Source organism: Halictus rubicundus, chromosome 11, assembly GCF_050948215.1.
Source record: "Halictus rubicundus isolate RS-2024b chromosome 11, iyHalRubi1_principal, whole genome shotgun sequence".
Lineage (NCBI taxonomy): Eukaryota > Metazoa > Arthropoda > Insecta > Hymenoptera > Halictidae > Halictus > Halictus rubicundus.
In genome coordinates, this window is record NC_135159.1 from 8048875 (window position 1) to 8076094 (window position 27220).

Consider the following 27220-nt stretch of genomic DNA (forward strand, 5'->3'; position numbering starts at 1 on the left):
AGTGTTTATGTCATGACTTTTTCAGATTCGAGTTTGTTTAGAAAATACAGATTTCTTAATCTTGGCTGTTTTTGATAGGAATATGTAAGCTTTCTATGTGGCGTTGTAACTTTAAATGGATGTGCAGATATTCGAAATGTGTTTTTACTCAAAATTAAGCATTCTGTGATGTAAAGCAGACTTATTTAGGCAGGGTTTATGTCATGACTTTTTCAGATTCGAATTTGTTTAGAAAATACAGATCTTTGAATCTTGATCATTGTTGATGGAAAAGTATAAGTCATTCACGTGACAGTGTAACTTTAAATGGATATGCAATCATTGAAGAAGTACTTTCGCTCAGAACTAAGTATTGTATGACGTAAAGCAATCATAATTAGGGGGGGTTTATGTCATCACTTTGCGCAATTCTAATTTGTTTATAGAATACAGTCATTCAAATTTGGCGATTTTTGCGCATTTTCGAGACAAGATATTTAAGAACAAGGCTGCAGTTTTGAATTTTTATCTCGGAATGTATGTGCAAAATTGTGTTAATATTTGTTGCTAGTAATCTAGAGGGTCCTATTTATTATATATATTTTCTTACAATGAAAAATGTAATCGATAACATTCAAACTTGTAACTAAATTAACGTAAATGCGTGACCATTTTTGCCAATAAGTCGTCTCAAATGCAACTTTATTGATCGGTGTTGCGAATTTTGTATAAAATTATCTACTGCATGAGAAAGTTTAGAGAAGATAAAAAAGGGTCTGAGAAATTAAATCCATTTTTAAAGAATTTTATTAACCTCTTTTTTTAACGAAAGAATTTATTCCATTTTCTTACGATTCAAGGCGATTGGGTTTTGTCGACAGGCCGTAACATGGATCGTGCTATAAAAATTTATGTTGCTGAATTAATGAGAGGATGCTGCTGACGACGAACGCGCATAAAAAAAGCACTGGGTCAGACAATAACCCGGTCGTTATTGAGTGACCGGACAGGATAGCTAAGTGCCCGGAAGAGTATACAAATTTTTTTACAAAAATCAACTTTGTCATAACGTTATTCTTGTGGAACAATAAATTTTTTTTACGTCAACACCATCTGTACATTGCGAAAAGAAAAAGTTTGAAAGGAACCATATGTCGCAAGCAAATAGTGGCTGTTAAAGTTTTTGCAAAATTTGATTGTGTGGAATTATACGTATAGAAAAAAGCCTACCATCTGACCGTGTCAATGAGAGAAAACATAATCGTGTGCGTGCCTCGAACAAACGCAATTTAACACTAGGTTTGCGGGACACGTAAAAATGATGCGATCTAATATTTGTAATTTACAATTATGAACATTTTAAAGATGTATCCATGAGGAATTATGCAGCAAATTTATTCTTTTCGGTATATATTATTTAAAAAATGGCTAAAAATGTGGATAGACACGTTCTTGTTATTTTTGTAAAGTAATGTAAAATAGTCAGTTTTACTGCTCTGTAAATCTAGTGCATTCGTCGCAAGGCCCGTACCAAATAATAAATTTGAAGTTGTAAAGTATGAACGAAACCTGTAGGGTAAGGGACCCAATTACTGTGGGGGTACCAATTACCGTGCCTATATTAATTATACTTATTTTTAAAGCATAATATTAAAAAAGAGATATATAACACATGTATAGATTGATTGATTTTAATGAAAAAATTCAATATTTCTTTCTTAATATTCATTATGCTTTAAAAATAAGTATAACTAATATAGGCACAGTAATTGGTACCCCCCACAGTAATCTATATCCAATACACATACGAATACTAATTCTACATTATAAAATACTAATGTAAAGTATACTTACAAATTTTTCAGAATCGTCTGTTACTCCGTCGGATCCACAGCACACTATTATTGACTCACGTCCGAATAATTAGACCACAATCACTGAACTTTACACAACACACTTTATAAAATCGTGACAGCGAACGAGAAGATGTTACTTCGACCACGATCAAAATAATACTGCGATTTTAATCGCTTCTCTCCCACGAACGTGTAAGGGTCAAATTACACTAGGTAGGTATGGGGGAGGGTGGGTCGTCGAGGGTGTATCAAAGCTAGACACAAAAACAGGGTAACCAAATTCTGCCGACCGAATTTGTTTGCCTTTTTTTTTTGTATCTCGCGTTCATAGACCCTCAGCGTTTGACCTGCCCCTATCATAATCGGGCCCTTATGCCGCGACGCCGGTATTGTTTGTGTAAAGTCACAGACGTGACATTTCGCGACGCAATGCCGCTCATGCTACGTCACGCATTTTTTTCCGTCTGGGGTTACTTAGTTTGCTTCTACGTTATGTCAGTCAGTGTCCATTTAGCCGTTCACGAGAGTAGATCAAGTTCACGTTCTTAAACAGTCGATATAGAAGGCAAGTTTTGAAACGCGTTTGAAGTGATTAGAAATAAAGTAGACACATGTGAGAAAGTGTGTCCACATTGAGCCCTGAAGACCTATTCGCGTGAGCCGATAATAGTGTTCTGTGGATCCGATGGACGAACAGAAGATTCTGGAAAATTTGTAAGTACACTTTACAGTGGTATTCTATGATCTAGAATTAGTATTTGTATGTATAACATTGATATAGAGTTTTCTTTCTTTCTTTTACATTATTTTACAAATATAACAAGAACGTGTCTATCCACATTTTTAGCCATTTTTTAAAATATAATATATTTTTTTTAAGTATAATATCTTCTGCCTACCTACATTAACACTAGGTTTACGAAGCACTAAAAGTGACTATTTTACGTTACTTTATAAAAATAACAAGAATGTGTTGCCCAAATTTTTAGCCATTTTTTTTTTAAATAGCATATACCCAAAGAAATAAATTTGTTGAATAATTCCTCATGAATGCATCTTTAGAATCTTAATAATTGTAAATTAAAAATATTAGAACCCGTCATTTCAACGGGTCCCGTAAATCTAGTGTTAAACTACCCTTATTTCTCAGATGCGGTTGATTATTTATAACAAGCACAATTGCGATTTCCTCGTTATGCAAAAATTTGTGTATCTTCCCGAAGTATAGACAAAAGAGTACACCGAAGTCGCATAGTAATATCATTTGTAGTTTCATAGTTAGAAATTCTTAAAGTAGGCTATCTTCTGCCTACCTGTATTAAGCTACCCTCATTTCTCAGTCGCGGTTGATTATTTATAACAAGCACAATTGCGATTTTCTCGTGATACAAAAATTCGCGTGTATTCTCGAAGTATGTACAAAAGTGTACATCAAAGTCCTATAGTAACATCTTTTGTAGTTTCATAATAAGAAATTCTCAAAGTAGCCCATCTTCTGCCTACCTGTATTAAGCCACCCTTATTTCTCAGATGCGGTTGATTATTTATAACAAGCACAATTTCGATTTTCTCGCGATACAAAAATTCGTGTGTATTCTCGAAGTATGTACAAAAGTGTATATCAAAGTCCCATAGTAAGATCTTTTGTAGTTTCATAGTAAGAAATTCTCAAAATAGGTTATCTTCTGCCTACCCGTATTAAGCTACCCTCATTTCTCAGGCGCGGTTGATTATGTATAACAAGCACAATTTCGATTTTCTGGCGGTACAAAAATTCGTGTGTCTTCTCAAAATATGTACAAAAGTGTACATCAAAGTCCCATAGTAATATCTTTTGTCGTTTCATAATAAGAAATTCTCAAAGTAGCCCATCTTCAGCCTACCTGTATTAAGCTACCCTCATTTCTCAGGCGCCGTTGATTATGTATAACAAGCACAATTTCGATTTTCTCGCGATACAAAAATTCGTGTGTCTTCTCGAAGTATGTACAAAAGTGTATATCAAAGTCCCATAGTAACATCTTTTGTAGTTTCATAGTAAGAAATTCTCAAAGTAGCCCATCTTCTGCCTACCTGTATTAAGCTACCCTCATTTCTCAGGCGCGGTTGATTATTTATAACAAGCTCAATTTCGATTTTCTCGCGATACAAAAATTCGTGTGTATTCTCAAAATATGTACAAAACTGTACATCAAAGTCCCATAGTAATATCTTTTGTCGTTTCATAATAAGAAATTCTCAAAGTAGCCCATCTTCAGCCTACCTGTATTAAGCTACCCTCATTTCTCAGGCGCGGTTGATTATGTATAACAAGCACAATTTCGATTTTCTCGCGGTACAAAAATTCGTGTGTATTCTCAAAGTATGTACAAAAGTGTACATCAAAGCCCCCTAGCATTGCGTTGCGTAGACTCATGGTAGAAAAATGTCGAACGTACGTCAAGACCTGCAAACACTCGCTTAGCGTATCCAACTAATTTGTCGCGAGCCTAACAACCTTCGAGCGCGTCTCGCATCAATGAAAACTCGCAGAGAACGAGGTTCCCGAATAATCTGGACAGCATCGTGCGCCCGCTAAGCCGGACTAGCATTTCGGAGGAGCGATCGATAGCGATTTGCGCGTGGATACAAAGCTCGAAGGAGCGGATGGGCGCGGAAGGAAGAAGGAAAGGAAAATAGGAAACGAAAGGCAAAGAGAGCCACGAGGGGATGAAGGGAGGGGGTTCGGTGGGGCGGAGGGGGCAGGGACGTTTCCCGCCTCCTTCGTTACTTCATCCGGCCGTTTCAGAGAGGAGTTCGAGAGGCAGAGGAGGCCTGAGAAGATAATGCGGACCGTGAGAAAACGGAGGATCCCGAAAGTCCGCGTCCGCGCTTGATTGCAACGAAACCTTCCTGCCCGTTTCCAGTTGGTACTTTTGAGCAGACGATCCCTTTGGCCCGATGCGCCAACGTGGAACGGGGATGAACCTATAGGTGACTCACAAAGACGGTATGCGGGTCGTGTACCGACCTCCGAAGTCGAAGGGGGCGGGGAACCGTTCCCCAGGAGTGCAAAGGGTGCAAAATCCTTGCCACCGCCGTACCCCCTGCACCCCTTTCCCTCGAACTCTCCCGTGGATCGCGAGAGACGAGGAACAAGAGTTGCCTAACTCGTTACGACGCCCGTGCTACGACCGAGTGTTTCGGTCGATACTTATTGCCACGGCGATTTATCACGGTTTTTGAATGATTAGCCTGATTCGGTAGGCTGTAACGGGGTGTGGTATGTTGCGGCCTAGCGACGGAGTTCGTAGAAACGAGAATATTTTGGGGCGGGTGTCGAGTCAGAACGAAAATCGAGGTCGAGGGGTGAGCACTAGGGATATTATCATTTTAGGATATATTATTATTTAGTATTTAGGGATAGCAGCAACTAGAATCAGAGGCTCGTCAAATTTCACTAGAACAATCTTCAATATTTAGTTGTCCATTGCAACTGCTCTCGAGTACAGTTAGGCCACTGCATTCGTTTTGAAACGCTCTATCAAAATTTAAATAAAAATCCATATTCCATTTTAAAAAATGTATAGTTTTCCTGAGATCTCGAAAAATATGACCTTGAGATAACCTTCATCAACAGGGGCTTATGTCTCCCTCCGCATACGATAACTTTCTCCCCAAACATTTTTTGGTATCTGTTTAAATAACAAAGTTATTAGTTAATATTGGTTCTGTGAAACTGGAACCGAAATCGATATATAAGAATCTTTTTCAGTAACAACTGTTTCTAGATTATTTCGGTGCTTAGAACTGTGTTTTGAGAAACGAAACCGACGTCATATCCGTTTTCGAACCCGTGCTTTCGACCCCGGAAAATCCCCAGAAATACCTACATCAAAAACCCTGATAGCAATCTCTATTAATAGGAACGTCCTCGTCCACACTACAGAAGATCACTATTTAACACAACCACTGAACGTCCACATATGATATCACAAGTGTCATCAGCTCGTAATCACGATATCCAAACCATCACGTTGATTTCACGCCAAGCCATCCACACGTACACACACGCATACACACGAACAGACGTGTACACTGACGATCCACGTTTACCTGATAGTATACCGAATATATGTACAGGATCGTTGTACTCGGACGACACTCGTACACAGACCGACGGCGGCGGTCGCATAATGTTACGTTTATACCTGACATTCATCATTAGCCGGGGCCGGTAATTTATGTTGAACAGGGACGGTTCGGCCGAACGGGCTAATTAATATAAATTGCCGGCACGGGGATTACAGGGCCGCGGCGCCGTGACGCAATTCATTGTGTACTTTGCGAATCGGACGAAAGCCGATTAAGCTTGCCAAGTTACCACTGACGGACCTGCAAATATCCCCACCACGCCCGCTTTGTTGCTAATCATGCCAAAATGCCACGCTTCGAAATGTACAGTTACCTCTCACTTCCAAAAAAAAAAAAAAAAATAAGAAATCTGCTCAAATTGATCTGTAGACAAATAGAAACATCTTCGTACTTTCATGAATTATTTACAAATTTTCATATACCCTGTGTCTCGCGTAAATGCGACCCCCAGAGTATCTTTAATTTTGACAAGAACATTTTTAATATGTAATTTGAACGGTATCAAGTGGTGGTTTTTTTCAGAAATGTTGTTTTTCTCCTAGTTTTCAAGGTCATTGATTGTTTTTCTTTCAAATAACCATTTATATTTTCGCGTTGCATCGCGTAGCTCATATAAAAATTCTTTCCTATGTGTACTGTGACATTACCTTCAAATGACCTTGAACTTAAAAACTTAATATAATAACGGTTTTGTGGGAACTATTAGTGAATTATTAATGACTTTTATTATGTCTAATGTACTCGTTCTGGACATAAAAATGTTTTTTTTAAATATAGGGTGGGGTGGAAACCGTAGCACAACCGGCAAGGGGTGATTCTACGTGTAAAAATAAATCGAAGAAAAGGTCTAACATTTTTTCGTTTGTCGTGTCGTTTTTTGAGAAAAAATCGAGTTTGAAGATCCGTCGAGTTCGCGTGCTTTAGTATACGCGGGAAGTAGAATTGGTTGGCCATGATCAGACGCGTCAGACGATTCCTATCTAATAGCACTCGTGTCACCTGAATTTTCAAACTCAATTTTCCCGAAAGCGGATAAAAAAATGTGATACCAAATTTTCTCTCATTTTTTATGTAGATTCACCCCGTGCCCGGTTGCACTACGATCTCCACCCCACCCCGACTATGTCGAGTTTTATCGTCGCATTCGCCTTTATCGTTAATGCAAAAATTTGCTACACTTAAAATATGACTAATTAACGATAGCCATTTGATCGAATAATTTATGCCAGCTGTGTAATATCGAAGGATGTCGTTTTACGTAAGTCACGCTAAAATGAAAGATAATAAATATTTTATGTAATGACGGTTAAATAGTTGGGATATCGACCAAACAGGCAGAAGATTGAATTGCATAGTTTTTGTATAGAACAGAGGTGAATCGACGAATTTAGACAAATAATTTTGTGACCGGTAGAAGAGTCTGCATAGTGCTCGCATCGAGACGGTTAGGATCCGGCGTTTGGAGTTCGTCTATCCTCTCGTCGACGTCTTAAAGCCCTCATTAGCGTAGCTCGTCACCTTCGACAACCGGAGACCGGGAAAGGGAGAATTAGCGTTGTCAATATTTGCGGTGCAATCAGCCCGCTTCGACTTCCCGTCCCCGTCGTTTCGCTCCTCGATGGTCTGCCTTCTCGGCGCTGACTCTCTGATTGTAATCCACACCGTGGCCACGCTGTTGTTGTTGTCTTTTCTCATTTTGCTGAGTCGTTCGCCTGATACGTGCACCGGGATCCGTTCTGATTTCGGTCTAATCAGAAAGCCTGCGACTGCAATTTCTCGCTCGACGAACCGGAACAGCTTGTTATCACCAACAGTCCATTGCAACCTTTTATCAAATCTCCGAACCACAGCCCAGGCTTCATCCTAACGTTCATTTTTTCCATAAGAATTTTGCTTTCGCAAATTCATGTACAAGCTTCTTTAGAAAGCTTTAAGGATGAAATTTTTACTAATATGAAAAACCTTCTAACAAAAATTTGTACCAATCAGGAAATCTTACTGATTACAATAAAAAAAAAAAAATCAACTCAATCGGCTATATAGAGTGTAAGATAAAAATTGATTCGGATAACCAGTCCTTTTACGAGAACAATTAGAAATGATTGTAATTTGTTGATAAATTAAAAATCGACATTCTGATGACTTAAACTCCTGCTAATTTCCCATGGATTATGTCATATTTCATTTTCGACAAAATCTATGATCGTTTAGACGTGTAACGTTGTATTTTTATTACATAAGATAAGAAAGCTAGGTAAATGCAAGTTGCAGAATTGTAGTCGCACCTTTCCTAAATTTACCGAATCACAACATGAATGTTTCAATCAAACAAAAATAGTCTTACAATAAACAACTCTTGCTGATTGCAATGAGAAAAGAATCATCAGAATCGGACAAATAGTATCCAACATAAAAATTCATTACTATAACCTGCCGTTTTACCATTACAAGATATGAACGCTTGTCATTTTTAAACAAACTAAAAATCGACAAAGCGATGACTTAAACTGCCCCTAATTTCCCACACACTACAACATACTTCACTTTCAACAAAGTCCTCAAAACGCAACCTGATGCATTTCGAAAATTTTGAACGTCAAAATCCTCGGGTTTGGAAACTTTAACCTGTTAAAACCAATTTCACCTCCCATAAATAATTTTTTTATCAAGCGCATTTTTTATACTTCTGCGCTACAAATCAAGGGGCGAAGCGAGTACAGTCTGCCTCATAATTTTTGCAAATTCCAACGTCGCTGCCGAGTTCGGAAACTTTGATCTATTGTAGCTTCGCGAAGAAAAAAATCGTACAGCAATTTGTCTCAGCTCGTGTTGCAGGGTGGAACCTCTGCTTTCAACACCCCCGTGGTATCTGTTTGTTCATAGACGTTTAGGCAGCGGGGAATTAATAATATTGCGTTACAGACTAACCGATCTCTTTCTGGCTTCAGACTCTACTTTCACCCCTTTTCTCCGACTGTATCGCACCCCTTCGTTTTCTAGGGCCGAGATTCACCTTCCACAACCGTTCGTCTCTTTTCTCCTCTTCCCCCCTCCCCTTCTCTCCTGTCTCGGTGGCGTGACACATGGCCAGCATTTATAGCGCGAGATAGCGCCGGCGGTTCTCGACAGCGCCGGCAGATTTATCCTCCACGGTTATTGGAGTTATACAAAGGATTTTTCCAACTGATCCCATAAAGTATCTGTGCCTGATGCCCTATTATTTACGCAGCCGGCTGATGCCACAGCCTCTCGGCCCCTCTAATATCCGAACACCATTTCTGCCGAAAGTAGAAACTGCTAAGACGTTCCATATAAAAATTATACAGACTGGTTCGCCAGATATCACCACCTTGATTTATCATTATTATTATTCGTACCGAGAAATGTATGCGGATCCCTTGAGAAAACATTTAATCTCCGTCCGAACATTTCTCGCCGCAAATAATAATAATAATAATAGTATAAATCACCCACCCTGTACGTCAAGCCCGTAAGAGTATTAAAAATCGACGATTCTGATCGGATAAAAGTTGACCCAGATTTTTAGCATGGCCGATTGAAAATTTTCAATCGGAACCCATTGTTTTTCAGTTGATCGGTTAATTTGCTGATTCCGTGCGGAATAAATCGAGCGCGTCGACGTATCAGATCGTACCTGATTAATCAAGTTAATCTGGGTTAAATCTAATTGATGGTCGGGATTAAGATTGGGCCGTCTAAACGATCGTTTAACGAGGAAAATAGTCGGATAAAATTCCATTAGTTCGTTCGCGTACATTACTTGTTGCGCGTCTTCAAATAAATTGTCCAACAGAAGCTCCGGTACGATTTGGCGAATTGTTCAAATTCTCATTGTACTACAAAAGCAGCACGAACAAACATTAATTCTGCAACGAAATCACCGGAGTTTTTTTTTTAATCCAGAGAGTTCCAGGCCTGTGCCGGAGTCATTTCTGACCCACGCCGATATTTCACTACAGTTTTCTTTCGATACAAGGCGATGGCTGAAGAAGAGGGGATAGGGATTTTCTTACTTGAAATAAAAAGCGTCGTCTTATATCGGAATGAAATTGTACATGTGACGGTCGCTCGAGCTTATCCCCACCGATAATAGGCGTGCCTACAACAAAGGATCGTTCGATACGAAATTACAAAATTGTGTCACAGTGATTTGTCTACATATGTCGCCAAGGCCTGGAAGATAAATGTCGCGGAATTATTCCGACTACCGCTGGGTATATCCCTTAAGGGGCCACGAAGCTCGAGAGACCTCGGTCGCCAAAGAACAGTATCTCCCGGCCGATACATGTCCCCGGCTAGACCCTAATTTGGAAAAATATCGAGTAAACACTGTATAGCGTTCTAAGCTCGAGATAGATATTTGTGTAAAATTCTGAAATTTTTATCGTATCCGTTTTACCGGAAGGGAAAAAAACTACATAAAGCGTTTCTGTTCTGCGGAATCGTTCTTCGAGGAGGCGATACGTACTGAAGAAAATCTGTTTTCCAGGACTCCGAGGGCGACACTCCGCTCCACGACGCGATTTCTAAGAAACGGGATGACATTTTGGCTCTGTTGTTGGACCATGCCGCAGACATCACCCTCACGAACAACAATGGCTTCAACGCGCTGCACCATGCCGCTCTTCGTGGAAACCCAAGGTGAGTCGAAAGCACCTTAGCGTTTTCGACGTGACGCTTTTGTCGCGTCGCGTCGCGCCGCTCTGAATGTCACTGTCGGCGGTAGAGTTTAACGGCAGCGACGTCCAACAATCTCCGAGGTCTGCAAACGGTCCCCAGACCGGATGACAATTAAGAATAGCTGGGCTTCTCTATGGCCGAATAGGTGTTCTTGACGTAATTGTCCTAAAGGTTTACGGAAAGGTCGAATTCCTACTAGTTACACTATTGCGATCTTCTTGAGAGTGCAGAGCGATGTAGTGTACGCTATATGAGGGAGTGTTTCATTCATCATTTTGCCGATGTCGAATTTGTTTATACAGCACAAGCTTTTGAATTTTGCTAGTTTTATTCATTCTTAGAAGAGGACTGCACTTGGGAATTTTTATCTCGGAGAACATTCGTGCGATTAGATCGATTCTTTTTTCACTGTAATCAACAAGGTTTGTTTAAATATTTTTGTTAATTAAAAAATGTCGGACGCTGTGTTTGACACACATGTGCACATCACACAACGTGGCCCCATTCAAAAGTACGATTGGAGTTTGTTAGTCTGTAGTAATACGTATTGCAAAATAAACAAACAAAAATGGTTTTACAGCAAGCACACCTTGCAGATTACAATAAAAAAAGAATCGACTCAAACAAACCTGACAGTACCCGAGATAAAGATTGATTACCATAACCTGTCCTTGTACGAGGACAATGAAAAATTACAAAATTGAAATGCTTGTGATTCGTAAATAAACTAAAACTCGCCAAAGTGATGACTTAAACCCCCCCTAATTCCCCCCATATTACAACATACTTAACCGTCAACAAGACCCCTAAAGTGCAACCTGGTGCATTTCGATCTTGATCTTGCGCAGGACCAAGTTTCCGGAGAATTCGACGATTTGGTAGGTTCTCTACGGGAGGATGCAAAACATTGAGCCTCGATAATGATCTATTTTCGTTTTCCGAGGGTGTTTCACGGCGTCGAGCGACGGGAACAGTGGGAACCCGTCCCGTTATTTCGGCGAACAATATCGCAGCAGAGCGTGGAAACGGGCGAATCGCTGACACCGACAGGTCGCAAGTAGGTGCCCCGTAATTGTGATTGCGCAACTACTATGCGCATCCGGCGTGCCTGTATTTCCCAGACCCGGAAACGGCCGTGAAACGTTTCCACGGGACGAGAAACAGTAAAGAGTCGCATTTTTCGGTCCATTCAACGGCCCGGCGCTCTGATTTATACAAAATCCCCGTGTAGCCCTCATTCGGCATCGTTCGACCGAGTTCGGCCGAATATTTTCATTTCATAAATTATCCATTCAGCGCGGCAGCTTTTTTCGACAATAACAGAAAATTACAATGGCCCTGGTAACTTCTGTTACGGCGGAAAATGGAGGGGAAAAACGGCTCTGAGAATCGTTGCACCGCGTTTGTTAACTCGCTGTTTCCACTTGGCTATTCCTAATTTCAACAATCAAACCGTCCCCACGCGAAAATTAATTTGCTCTTCATTTTCGAGTCCCGGTCGAACGGGTGGGGACCTAACCGTTGAGCCACGGTTCCAGGGGTTGTCTTTTAGTCATGTGAAGGATGGCTTCGTGGCCGTCGGGTATTAGCCACCATCGTCGCTTTTAAACCGAAGGGCGCTGATTACCGCTGAAGACGTGTGTGCCGCATTTCTACGGAGCATGTATTTCAAAGGGAACCTATTACCCTGGTTTTCTACCACCCCGTACCACCCTCTTCTACCCCTGCTACCTTTAGACAGCTTCCAGTAGCCGCGAAGCAGGTACATCCGCTTGAAAATCGACGCAGATCACGCCACCCGACGCGAAACGAACCCGGGATTAGATTAAGGATGATTTAGGGTATCATAATGCGGCTCCAGGGGCACCAGCTCATGCGAGTCGGTGTGCAGAACGATCACGATTCTCGGTAAATCCGCGGAGTGTGTCTTGAAACTAATTTGTAGAGCACAGTTTCGGTGAAGTGAGTGCTCAAAGCTAATGAAGTTTTCTTTGACTCTCGCTGCCTCGTCCCGGCAAACGGTAGTGTGCGAGGTGCCTGAGCTTTTGGAAGTGTGTCATGCGGTGGGGGATTGTTGATGATCGGAAATTGTGCTGGTGGACGAATTGTAGTGGGTTTTGTCGAGTGAATTGCGGAGATGGGAGAGAAATATTGAGAAGCTGGTTTTGAGGAGCTCTTATTGGGCTGGTATATTAACGCTGGTATAATAATAAGTATAAATAATAAGCTGGTATAATAATTTTTACAGTAAAAAGGTCATCTGAAGTGTGGAGGTTCTTCTGCGGTACTGTAGGTTTAGTTTGGGAATTTTCTACTGTGAAAGAATAAGACTTATTTCTATGGGATTTGATTGCACATTTTTGATCATCTTTCGGCTACGTGTGCAAATTTTTACATCACCGAAAAATCGAAATTGAGCTTGTCATAAGCGATTACGTGTACCCGTGCAACGCGCTTTAAAGGGGCAGTCTGATCTATATGAAATGAATTTGTGGACCTATCTTGAGAATTTTTTACTATGGAACTATGAAATCTATTGTTTTCGAACTACTCTACAGCTATATTATTATTGTCCTTTTTGTCAAAAATGTATAATTCAAACGTCTCTAGAAACTTCGGTAGCTTTATTAAAAACTATTGTACGAGGATACACTCGAGCTCGTCTGAAAGCTCAAAGTCTCTACTATCGACTCACATAACTAACTTTTTGTCAAGATAGGGTACTTATGCACTAGGAGACAAATGAGAATGCTAATATGGTCTCTCTCTAAAACTTCGTGAACCAAAAGCACCGCGGCAGACATTAAAAACTTTAGCACGTCACAATTTCCTCAAGAAAAGTCATACAAGACTCTACTTCGACTCTACTTCGACTCATTCTGAATCCTAACCCCCCCCCCCATAGTCTCTTAAATCCTCGCGACTTTCCTCTCAATACTCCTTGTCCCCTACGCAACCAAGTACAGTAATGTCTCGATATATGTGACGAAGATGTACACAATATTTGCGAAAAATTTATCTTTACCACTTTAATGATTTTTTTATTAACTTCTGCCAGCATATTCGCGAGATTCTACCGATTAAAACGACACGAAACATGACAATCTGAATTTACTAGTCTATTTCATGATTTAGTAGAACCTCGACTATCCGAACCGATGATATTTGGACTCCCATATGCCACACAATTCAATGTACAAATCAGCAAAGACGGCACTGTAGCTATATAACTCTTCTATTTATTATCCGAAGACTTGTGTTCTAGTAACTAGTTCGGATAATCGAGGTTATACTATATCGTGGATTAAACGAGTAAATGCGAGCCAAATGGTGTCGTGTTTGGACTCGTTTCAATCGGGAGAGTATCACGAATATGTTAATGAAAGTTTTATAATTTCAAAAACAGAAATTAAATTATCAAAAACAGAAGTGCTTTTTTTAGCGCTGAATTAGTATTGTCTGGATGTTTTATTTACTCTGTATATTTTCCTACGTTCAAAGTTAGCCACAAGAGGTCAAGAAACAGTGTCAGTACACGCTATGTTGTGGTATTTCTGTAGTTCGGATAATAGAGGTGCTACTGTATCGTGGATTAAACGAGTAATTGCGGTCCAAATGGTGTCGTGTTTGGACTCGTTTCAATCGGGAGAGTATCGCGAATATGTTGATAAAAGTTTTATAACAAAATCATTAGAAACAAAAAAGTTTTATCGCTAAATTAGTATAGTTTGACCGATGGTGTCGATGTTTTATTTACTCTGTATCCTTTGCAGCGTTGAACGATAACAGCAATAATCAAGGAATAGTGTTTGTATACACTACGTTGAGGTATTTATTTAGTTCGGATAATAGAGGTGCTACTGTATCGTGGATTAAACGAGTAATTGCGGTCCAAATGGTGTCGTGTTTGGACTCGTTTCAATCGGGAGAGTATCGCGAATATGTTGATAAAAGTTTTACAACAAAATCATTAAAAACAAAAAAGAGTTTTATCACCGAATTAGTATTGTCTCACCGACACACTGGTGTCAATGTTTTGTTTACGCGCTATCCTTTTCGAGGTTGTAGCCGGCGGCAAGAGATCAGGGAATAGTGTTGGTACACTGTACGGGTGGCATTTCGGTGGCGAAGTTTCCACATACATGGAGACATTAACCGTGGCAACCGGTGCATCCTGTCCTCGGAGCCATCTCGCGAAATCGTCAGAAGCGAACGTATCCGAACGCGTGGCTCCCATCGATCGCTTCTAATTTGAGGGCACACAGGGAGAGCGGGCTAGAACGAAGGAAGGCAGAAGCACGGAAAAGCGGAGGGAGAAGTTTCGCCGGCACACCCCTGGAGACTGTAGCGTACAAAGCGGAGCCGGGCGCGCAGGCAAAGGCGAAAGAGGAGAGCGAGCGGAAGGGAGCCAGGAAATTACGTCTCCGGACGTCCGTTCGTTCGGCTTCAGAGCCCGGGCGCAACACAAGACGCCGGAGAACCTGCCAGGCTCCTTCACAGACCCTGGAAAAGAGACAAGCGAGGCGAGGAGCCAGCGAAAGAGGAGACAACCGAGCGAGAAGCGAAAACCGAGCGAGAAGCGAAAACCGAGCGAGAAGCCAGCGAAAGAGGAGACAATCGCGACCTCGGCCCTGGCCAGGAACAAGCGAGGATCGAAAGGATGATGGTTCTGGGGGACACGGGGGAGGCTGATTTCACGTTCCTACGACTCGATTTTGATTTTACTTTGAGCCGCGACAGGTGAAAACGAGGTTAATGCAGGTTCGAGTGCCTCCTTCGCGTCTTGCCGGTAGTAGGATCGCGGAGTTGCGGGGATATGCTTAGTGAAAGCTTGCTGGATTTGGATGAAAAGTTTCCAACATGTTCGCAGATAATGCATCCGAGAGTTTTACGAGTCTGTTTCCCTTCGTTCGGTTGTGGAAAAATCGTCAACAAGATTTCGAGCTGATCGAGAGACGAAAACAGTGGCTATTCGACAATTTGGCGCAGTTTAGCGACAAATTTTGGGTCACGAATTTTTGTACATGCTCCCAAATACTGTATCTAAGTATGCAAAAAGTTTTATAATTTTGTGGCCATCCGTTCATTTTTTAAAAGAATCGTAAAGAAGATTTTGAGGTACACGAGGGATGCAAATAGTGAGTACTGGAAAATTTGGCGCAGTTTATCGACAAATTTTGGGTTACGAATTTTTGTACATACTCCCAAATACTGTATCTAAGTATGCAAAAAGTTTTATAATTTTGTGTCCATCCGTTCATTTTTTTTAAATCGTAAAGATTTTGAGGTGCACTAGGGACGAAAATGGAGCTATTCGAAAAATTGGCATAGCTTGCGTAAAAATTAATGCTTTGGATTAAAAATTTTCTATAATATTTCTAACACGGTGTCTAAAAGTGTATCTAAACTTTCAAAAATTAATATTCAATTGTTCGTTTAGGAAAAAATTCATGAAAGAAGCTCTTGATGAGTGGCATATATGAAAAGAGTAGCTTCTTGTAAAAATTATCTGATCAGAAAATGAATACCAAAAATGTGGTTTGAAGATAGTACTGTATTCAAACGCATAACAAGTTTAATTTTTCCATGTGTTCGTCTATCAAAAAAATCGTAAAGAAGGCCTCGAGGAAAATTTTGTGGAAAGTATGTAAAATAATTTTCTATAACGTTATTCGGTTGCTATTTACGGTTGAAATCCGATGGAATAATAGAACGAACATAATTGAGAAAAATCTGTTGAAAGGGTCTCAGTAAATCGAATAATTGTAAATCGTGTACAGAGACCACTAAAAACTGATTAACAGGTATACTTCTATGCAGAGAACGTTCAAAGAAATCGATTTACGTGAACAAAGGCACGGACCATTTAAGATAAATGTGCCAGTGCGAGAACGTGGAATGAACATTGTGGAACTTTTCAGCTCTTTTTATTTGCAATTTTCGAGTATTGTTAAGAGTACAAAAGGAACTGTTTGCATCGATTGCTTGCCGACGAGAGGCGAAGTCTTTAACAATTTCTTATTGAATTTTCATATTTTGTCGAAGAATGAACCTATTGAACCGGAAATTTTTGCACTTGTTCTCCAATATTCTTCTAAAAACATACAAAAAGTTTTAGAAATGTACATCAATCCCTTTGTTTATAAAATTAATCATAAAGAAGTCCTTTTGTAAGAACAAAAAAGGTCTTCGAAAAATTGCCTTTATTATTGAAAAATGGGATGGAAAACTTGTTAACGTGTTCTCTGGTATTCTATTTAAAGATACAAAAAGTTTAAAAAATTTACATCAGCCCCTTCGTTAATGAAACATAACATACAGAAGCCTCTAAGATGCACCAACGGTTAAATTAAAGGGTCTTCGAAAAATTGTTATGTTTGATCAAAAAGTGAATCTGTTAGCATGGGAATTTGATTACCATGTTATCTAATATTATATTACAATATGAACAAATTTCATCAACGCGCCCGTTTATTAAACAACTTTTTAAGAAGCCCTAGAAAACCATATATACAGCCAAAAAATGAATTTTTCAATTTGAAAATTTTTGTACATGTTCTCCAATATTCTACCCAAATATAAAAAAAGTTTAAATAACTTATGTCAACCCTTCCGTTTATGAAAAAGTTTTGAAGACGTCATCGAAGTATCTAGGAGGCAGAACGGCAAAAATATTCATATTTTCCAAAAAAATAAATCTTCCGAGCTGAAAATTTTTGTATATACTCACCAACACTGTATCGAAGCACCGAAAAAGTTTGAAAACTGTATCTCCACCTGGCTGTTTCCAAAAAATTGACAAAGTCGCACTCGACCGTGTCTTGGACACTCCCATAAACGCAGGTTAATATCGCGAGTTCCATCTCTGGGCTATCGATAATATGTGGCACTCAACAGCGGGTTCAGCTGCGAGTTGGAATTTACAATGCAATCTATGTTTATATCTCCGTACATTGGCATAATAATTGCGGCATCGTGGCTAAATAACGAGCCACGCGGTACAACAAAGAGAAGGCATCACCGGATAATTTTAGCGAGCTGCGCATATGGCCACGCTCCTGATCGTTTCGTATTTCTGTGCAACCATAAAGCGTTATTAACCCCGATCTATCGTGTACACTTCTATGCTAATACTAAAACATTACTGGCCGAGCATTGTTAACGCGCGGACGTTATCGCGCCTGCTGCCAGCCCGGGAATTTGTGCTGCATCTTCCTCGATTTATGGTGGTCATAGTGCGAAATGCTTTTATTTGCTTCAAACATAGATAGCTTCCGGTTCCTATAACCCCTATCCTCATCAGGGGGGTAGCTGTGGGGAAAAATTTGATTTTCAAATTTTGGGAGAATTTGTCAGACCTATTGTAGGGAATATTTCAGAAAAAAATGGGATACATTACTGTGACAGATATACATGTCAGACATTTTTTTCAGATTTTTTGAATGAAAATTATAGTCGCGAAAAATGAAAATCGAAAAATTAATGAAATCTACGATTGTCTTTGGAATACTTTACAATTTTTGTTAGGGGTAGATAGATAGATAGAAATAAATTTGTGACGATTTGTGTATATTTGGGTGCAATATTGAGGAACATGTTAAAAAATTGTGAACCCAAAATATTAATTTTGTGATAAAATATAACAATTTCGTTTACCCTTTTTTGCTCTTGTATGCAATCCGAGGCCTTCTTTACGAATTTGTTATGAAAAATCTGTTGAAGAAGCATCTATAAAATTTTATGCATAGTTGAATACAGTGTTGAAGAACACGTACAAAAATGTTCACCGCAAAAGTTTCGTTTTTGTGTGAGATGCGACAATTTATTTGATCAATCCATAATTTTCTGTCGGATGATCGTTGGTACATAATTCGACCGACATTTATTTGACACACGGCGTTAGGAATGCAACAATAATCGCAGGTAGAGCACTATTGGTCCCTGATTCGCCGCGGCGGCACAATGGGCCGCCGTTAAAGAGAAAACTTCGTGTCCCGGATGAAACCCTCGTTCCCGGCGAGGTACTTTCGATAATACACAATCTCGAGCGATCGAGACGACGTCGTGTGCAACGAGGACCCGCGCCGGCACAATCGACCGAGTGATTTCACGTTTAGTGTAACTTCGGATTAGTTTTCGTAACAGGACTTCTCCCGACTCGTATATTCTGCGAGAAACCGCACACGTCCGCCGACGTCTTCCACGCTGTCGTGCTTCCGTGAGTGCCATCCTGCCTTAAAGCGCCTCAAAGTGCTCGAAAGCGGGCTTTAATCGAATTTAGCTGCACATAAATCGATGTCCCCTCGCGCTGCGTGGGACAGTTTCATTTCGACCACCCCAAATAAGAGCGCCGATAATTCCCTCAAAACTCCACGAATCGACGATTTTATTAGCGGCGTATACTGGACCACTTAACACTACGTTTAACACGCTTCATAACATTTGTACTCGAAAATCGAACCGTTACACGACTGTACGCACAGGAAAAATATAACGTACAATTTTATACTAATTATTACACCGTTTTTTTAAAGTACCGAAATATTTAGCTTGCGAAATGTGCGATTTTAATGTGTTTAATGTATTTTTTCTAAACGAATATAATGAACAAAATAGTGAAATAATTTTGCTATATTAAATGCTAACTGTTGATTATATACTAGACATTTTTGTTTGTCTCGAAACAATATAATAAAGCAATCGTGCAATTTTTAAGGCACGATAACACTAGTCCAACGACTTTTTTTTATTGTTAATTATTTCCTTGCGAAAAATATACTACTAGATTTGTGACGTTTTTCTGATTAAGATGAGTCCAAACACGACACAATTCTATAATTGACGAATTAGTTGAACCTCCATTATCCGAACCGATGATATCCGTATTCTAAAATTATTTAAATTGGTTTTAAAGCTTTTCATACACAACACGATTCATTGTGCAAATCAGTGAATATAGGATCCAGCACTGTAGCTAGATAACTATTATTCGAGCACTTACGTTCCATCTAGTTCGGATAATCGAGGTTCTACACTATATCGTGGATTAAACAGGTAAATATTCTCCGAATTGAATCGTGTTTGGTATCATTTTGTCCAGAAAAGTGTCACGAATATGCCAGTGAAAGTTTCATAAAGAAATGATTAAAAATAAAAAATTTCTATCATGTTTTCTACATTCAACGCTGTCGGCAGATCAGGGAGTAGTGTCTGTACGTAAAACGACATGAAATGTTCGCATGTATCGAGGCATGATACGTCCACGATACTCGTCGGCGTTTTTGTGTCGTGTGTACTCGGCTTTTAACTAATTCGAAGTGATCATTGTGCCAGTGAAAGCTTTCTTTTAAGCTTCAGATGAGGAGTTTCGTCGCTTTCAAGCGGCATCTTGGCCCGAGCAAGGCACTAAGCGTTTTAATCTCGCGAAATGAACTTTTGCTTTAAGAACAACGGACGCGCCGGCGTCCCCGGTATACTTATGAGACTCTGTATACCGTAATTTGTATATGACACTGCCACGGCAATGGCGAGCGTTATACGTACATATGATAAGGTTATTATCATAAATAACGCCGCTCCTGTCTTCGCAACTTTGTTAAGACTACAGCCGCCGGAGGACGAGTTCTGTCGTACCTGGCAAGTATAACGAACGAAAAGGACTGTCGTTAGTTTATAACTTCGCTCTGATGACATCAACTTCTCAAAAATTAAATTTTTCTCGAAAAATTTGCATCCGGTTCCTGAAGTGCTCGCGAGGAAATGGTCGTGTCAAATTAATCCTTTTGTTGGTTAAACCTTACCTCGGGAAACCAGAAATTTCGAACTCGTTCTCATGTAATCCTGTAGATTTTGACGAGAGAATGCCGAAAATCCAAGTTTGAATCCTAGGAGATCACTAGTTCAAAAGTTACACGTTTGTAAAGATGTGCGGTTATCAGCGTTTTCGACAGCTAAGGGCGCCGCCATGTTGGTATGTACTCGAGCGGAGCCGCTAGATGGCGGCACAGGCACACGGTGACGTCGATAATGCAGTTTTGCAAGCGTAGTCGGGCCACATATTTACACACGCATAACTTGTTAACTATTGATCTCCTAGGATTGAAACTTAGATTTTTGACATTTTCTCGTCAAAATCTACAGGATTACATAAAACAAGTTAAAAATTTCTGGTTTCCTGAACCAAAGTTCAGCCCTTTTGATGTATCAAACACGAAAATAGAGTCTTCGAGAAAATTACCATTTCTGACAGAGAAATCGAGTCTTTCGAGCCGAAAAATTTGGTGAATATTCTTCAACATCGTATTTAAATATACAAATAGTTTTACGAGCTTGTCCGTTAGTTCATTGAATATTTATAAAGAAAACCCGAGGTGGGTCAAAAGAGCAACTCTCAGGATCATCGTTTAAAACTACTTAGGTTTTTTCGAGAGACACAGCAACGGCATCAAAAACTCCATCAGCACTGCTATCGCTCCCCCATCGATCAACCTGAGCCCCATCCGAAAGGAAACATCCCGAAAAACATGGCATCATCTCCAACACCAAGTACACCGACGGTCTACAGACATAGCGCATCCCGGGATGCACAAAGTATGCCGCACGGCGGACAGGCTTTAGGCAAAAGGCGGTCGAATCAGTCGCGTTGACAGGCGACCACGTCCTAACGAAATTTTAATCACGTCGCTGGGAAACTCTCGGGGATTGGCTGGTTTCCGTGCACACACGTGACCGAGGTCCTAACAAAACAGAACGAAACAAAACAAACGGGCACACAGCTTCGCGACTACGGGCGAATCTTCTGTCTGGTTCTGCTCGGCGTGTCACAATCAGAGCAGAGCCGAGATCAAAGCGGGTTCTGTCTGGTGTCCGCTCGGCCGTTGCGTTTCGCGTTGCGGCTAACGTAATTAAGCCACGGGAGACGCTAAAGTGGCCTCGAATCCCGCGTTCTGTTACGGCGATTCAATGAGAAACGAAATTATCTGCGCCGGATCGGCCGCTGGACACACCCACAGCATTAATTATAATTCGGACGAACCGATTAAATCCGAGATTACAGCCGCCCGCTGCGCCGCGCCGGCTACCCCGTGTTCTTCCTGCTTCTGACTTTCTCTTATCGCTGCCAAACAGACGCACGGTTTGCGAATTTTTTCCAGACAAACGGGTGCACGAAAATTTCTCCAATTTTGTGCGTCTGTCCATGTGTTATCGGAGAGTACGTACAGAAATTTTGACCTCGATAAATTTACTTCGTTAAAAGATACGACTATTTTTGTGAGGGCTCTTTCTCTCGTTCTAGTGCCCGAGGGCATATATTTTTAATAAACGAATGGGTGGAGACAGGCGCGAGAAACTTTTTTTATAGTTCTAGAGAATATCAGAGAACATGTATGCAAATGTTCAGCTCGATAGATCAGGTTTTTTAAAAAATATAACTTTTGCAAGGGACCTCTGTTTTAGTTCTGTTCACCCCCTCTTTTAAGACACAGTATGTAAGAACATGTAAAACTAAATTTCAGTTTTCGCATAAGATGTAATTTTTCTAAGGCTTTTGAAATTGTCTCACTTTACTTAGACAGAAGCAGAGGATCCCAAAACCTTCAGATTGCTATCTCTCTCTCTACCCATAATCCGTCACAAAAATAATTGAGAACCGTTAGACCTCACTTTCGGACACTGTCATCTTCGTCAAGATTCTCCACAGGTCGGTAATAATTATTTAACAGCGCCGAAGTAGTCGAAACGAACAAACTATTGGAAGTAATTAGATTTTCGAAACGAAATGCTTATCCCGGCAAGCCTTCAGCCCTCTACCCCATCGTCTCCGACCATCCCCAGCTCTGAAAGAGTCAGGCTAATTTCGTCGACAACTATTCCGAAGTTTACGGCTGTCGATCGGAACGTTCTCGCCTCCGCTTATCTGTGAATACCTCTCGTTCCACCCTCGAGCTGTCCGCGGTCTGCTATTCTTCTTTTTCTTGTGCGGGGGTGGAATACCAAACGGCGAAACTCGGAAGTCGTGCGAGGAATTCCGCGGCTCGAATTACTATGGTGTACTGCGGCCTGGAACACCTGCTGACAAACGAGAAGAACGTTAAAAACGAACCGTTGTACACCCTCTACCCTACGTTCCGTTATCCGAACGATTTCTGATTGTTCTTCGAGTTCTTCAAAAGTCGTACTCGGAATGGGAATATTCAAGTCTGAGGAGAAATTGTTTTAGCAGGGTATTACGTATGTCCCTGTGCAGTTTTGTGCGAGAATTCAACCCCCTAGCTTCATCAAGAGGGTAGTTGTGGGGAAAAATTTGATTTCTGAATTTTGTGATATTTTATCGCGGTGGTTGGAAGAAAAATTTTCGAGAAAATAGAACACGTTGCTGTTATAGGAATACGCATTAGAGAATTTTTTCAGATTTTTTGGTTGAAAATTGTTGTTGTAAAAAATTAAGAATGGGAAGCTAATGACGAGAGCAAGAACGGTCTATCAACGGATATCTTATTGAATTTTTTGTGACTAGGCGGGTGGAAATAAATTTGCGATACTTTTTGTATGTTCGAATACAGTATTGGAGAATATGTTTACAATTTTTTAGCCCGAAAGATTGATTTTCTGAAAAGATATAACAATTTCTCGGTTTTGGGAGATTTTATTGGGTTGGTTACGGAAAAAATTTTGGAAAAAATGGATTGCATTACTATGATAGAGGTACGTGTTAGGGAGTTATTTAAAAATTTTTGGGTTAAAAATTATAGTCGTCAAAAATTAAAAATCATAAATGTTAAAATTATTATCCTCGAATTTTTTCACTTTTTGTAAATGTCTAAAAACGAAATTTTCGTATCATTTGAGAATCCACAGGCGTAGAATTTTTATAGTACGTCCCTATTGCCATAATAATTGTGTGTACGAATTTTTTCAAATTTTTTCATTGAAAATTTTAGTGCAAAATGTCTGAAATACTGACAATACTCATTTAAGGCTTCTTTTAAATATGGTAGGAGGGCAGTTCATTGTATATAATTAATGAATGATGTAATTGATGTAATTGGAAATTGAGCGAGTAATGTTTCTATATCCATTAACAGCAGAAGGTGAAAATAAATTTCTTAGGAGTCGACATCAAAGCGGCCCCGACCAATTGATATCAAAGCCTGAAAAGCAATTTAAGATGGAACGCGGGGAATCCGAAGAAGAATGTTTAATCTGTATCAAAATAGCCGCACGTAAGAACAGATCGAACAGAAAATTTCCTCTCCATTGTGCGCCGTTGCAATCACTGTAATCACGGGGGAGAAAATAAATCTCACGAAATGCACGGCCTTCCATTTTCCGTCTTGTGTAGTGAGAAATGCATCGTTGCATTCGCCAATTTATCAATTAACAGTCGAACACTACCGAACCAGTCAGAACATTAACAATATGCATCATTTATTTGACTCCTGATCATTAAAAACGCAAATTGATCGAATTTAAACTATTACAAATATTATTTAAATGCACCAACCCAGTCAGAAAATTAAAAATATGATTTAAATAAATCACTTAATCGAAAGAATTACAAACATGATTTAATTGTACCAATGCAATAGGAAAATTAAAAATATAGTTTCATTGAACGTAGATAGTTAAAAACAGAGTTTGATGAAATTTTAACAATTCATAACAGGATTTAAATGCATCAATTCAGTCAGAAAATTAAAAATATAATTTAATGAAATGAATTAATTGAATGAATTAAGAGCATGGTATAACTGAATTTTAAGAAATGAAAAATATGGTTTAATTGATTTTAGGAAATTGAAAACGTAATCTGATTGAATTTAAACAATCAAAAATTGTACCAAACCAGTCTGCAAATTAAAAATGTAATTTAATGAAATCAATTAATTGAAAGAATTAAGAGCACGGTATAACGGAATTTAGGAAACGAAAAATATAGTTTAATTGATTTTAGGAAATTAAAAACGTAACCTGATTGAATTTAAACAATCAAAAATTGTACCAAACCAGTCAGAAAATTCAAATGTAATTTAATTGTATGAAAGAGTTTAGAAATTCGAAAGCATGATTTAATTGAAATTAAAAAATTAGTGCTGTACAGAATTTTATTAACAGAATGATTAAATTACACAGGAAACAGTTCTTAACAGTAAGCTGTACGAAAATTCAAAATGTGAATTTTGAGTTTTTAAAATCAACACTATAGTTCAATTGAACTTTAACAATTGAAAATATGACATAATTGATTATTAAAAATTGAAAGTACAATTCAGCTGAATTTTATAGATTCCAAATATGATTTCATTAAATTTTGATAATTAGGAATGACGTTAAAAAAAAATAGTGAGAAATGGTGAATAGTATACTGCTGGGAAATTATGCTAGCCAGAGGGGATTTCACAAGACGGAAGTTAATACGCGCATAACAAACTACGACAAAGTAGTTTCTTCGTAGACGATACCGTCGTCTCTACTTTATAATTCTACTTGCTCTTATCTTCATAACCTGAATCTGGAACTGCGTATACCTTCACAAAAGAAACTTCCTTCAGATTGCGCGATGAGGCAGAAGAAGTTAGATTCGCAGATGAATCGTCTAACTTTAACCAATTATTACTGCGTCGTTCATTCATTTATGTCTTGAACCAGAAAGAAGAAGATAATAGGGCCATTCTGAAACAGACGTACCTCATTTCGCTTTCAATTATATTTTTATAATTAAATTTATAATTTTTAATTTAATTTTATATTCGAATGTTTTAATATTTAAAAAAAAATCATATTACTTCCTAGGGGTCACGGGTTATATGCAATTTAATTTGACGCACAATATTTTTATTTTGCATAAAGCTCCAAAGTTTAAATATTGGTCCAAAAGATTTCTTGTTGTTAGGCAACATTTTAAATGCTCACCGTGCTCACTGTATAAAAATAGAACGAATATTACAAGTTTAAGGACGACATAAACCACTTGGTAAGCCATAATAAATAAATTCATTAATAAATAATTAATTTTCTCATAGTGGCATCATAATACCATAAGTATTGCCGTTTGCAACGCAATGAAAAAATTGTTAGACACTGTCTCGTGTGTCTACATTAAAACCCCATATCAATAAAATTTTTACGAGGTTCGTGTACCTCATGAATAATTTACGAAAGACACTTAAGACATAAAACCTATTGAACGCACAGCATTCTGTGAAAACTTCTATAGCTTCGTTAATTATGCGTATTTTGCAATGGAAATATTCTCGGATACTGCGTATACATTAAGTCCCACTACCGATAAAATTTTAATGGTATTTGTTTGTTTGAAAGTTAATTTACAATTCACACTTCAAATCTAGTATATTTTCATCGCACTGCAATTTATAACAGTTTATGCAACATCGCCAATTATGTATATTCTGGAATGAAAAAATTCTCAAATACTGTCCAATGTTTGTACATTAAAATCCCCAATCTGTAAAATTTTATTAATATCTGTACGTTTTAAAAATAATTCGCAAAGGAAATTTAAAATCGAAGACAACGAAATCCCTGTTGAACACACAATAATTCACAACAACCTTTACAGTTTCGTCAATTGTGTATATTTTGCAGTGGAAAAATTCTCAACTACTGTCCAATGTGTGTACATTAAAATCACCTGTCAGAAAAATTTCAATGATATTTGTGCGTTTCGAAACTAATTCACAAATGTAGCAACTATGTGCAACCAAATGCGTTTTAGGTTCCAAGTGGACACATACAATGGAGATGTCAAAAATTCGGTATAAATCGTCATTTACCATCAAATTCAATACTCCTACTTTGACGGTGCCTGTAGAACCCGGGGGGCAGAAGACACAGCCACCGGGCATAGCCATTATATCTATATCGAGTTATAATAGCCCTCGTGTTAAATCGCATGAGAGCCAAATCGCTTGGAACTAACGTCGAGTGTCCCCGCTCTCTCCTCTCCCTCGATTCTCTCGTTATCCTGGCCCCTCTCTCCGCCTCCCCACAAGCTCCACGAAAACTACATAGCTACCCTTAGGACATAACGGCGCACTTTCGTTAGGAATTATGCATTCAACCGCCGTCACCAACTTTTTTCGTCCCTTGTCTCCTCTGGCTTTCGTCTTTTTGCCTCCCCGCAGCCCCTCGCGCCATTAATTGGGAACGGTTGGAATAGAGCAGATCCTCCTCCCTTATCTCATGTTGTGATAGCGGCGATACTGCTCTTTATTTTGACCCGATCAGCGATCAATAAATTGTTCACTTTGAGTACTTGAATTATTTTTACAGACATTTTTTGATACAACTGTACTTGTGGCTGGCTATGTATATTTTCGAGCGAAAAAATTCTGAGATACTCTACGAAACGTGCACACTATGATCCTTCGTCGATACAATTTTTTCGAAGGCCCTGCATCCCATGAAAAATTCAAAGGACATACAAAAATTAAAGCAGCAAGGTCCCTATTCAATTTTAGTCAATTTTGCCCTGGTCAGTTTTTCATATTCTACAGTGAAAAAATGTTCAAAGATTGTTCAACATATAT

General features: G+C 39.2%; 1 protein-coding gene across 5 annotated transcripts in view; it reads left to right on the forward strand.

The window, feature by feature from the left end:
* Mib1 (E3 ubiquitin-protein ligase mind bomb 1) overlaps positions 1-27220 on the forward strand; it is a 607096-nt gene that overhangs the window by 47679 nt on the left and 532197 nt on the right. For all 5 annotated transcript variants that reach the window (XM_076796335.1, XM_076796338.1, XM_076796336.1 and 2 more), the window contains exon 9: positions 10480-10631. In XM_076796335.1, coding sequence (XP_076652450.1) covers positions 10480-10631 — 152 coding nt within the window. The remainder of the gene's footprint in view (positions 1-10479; positions 10632-27220) is intronic.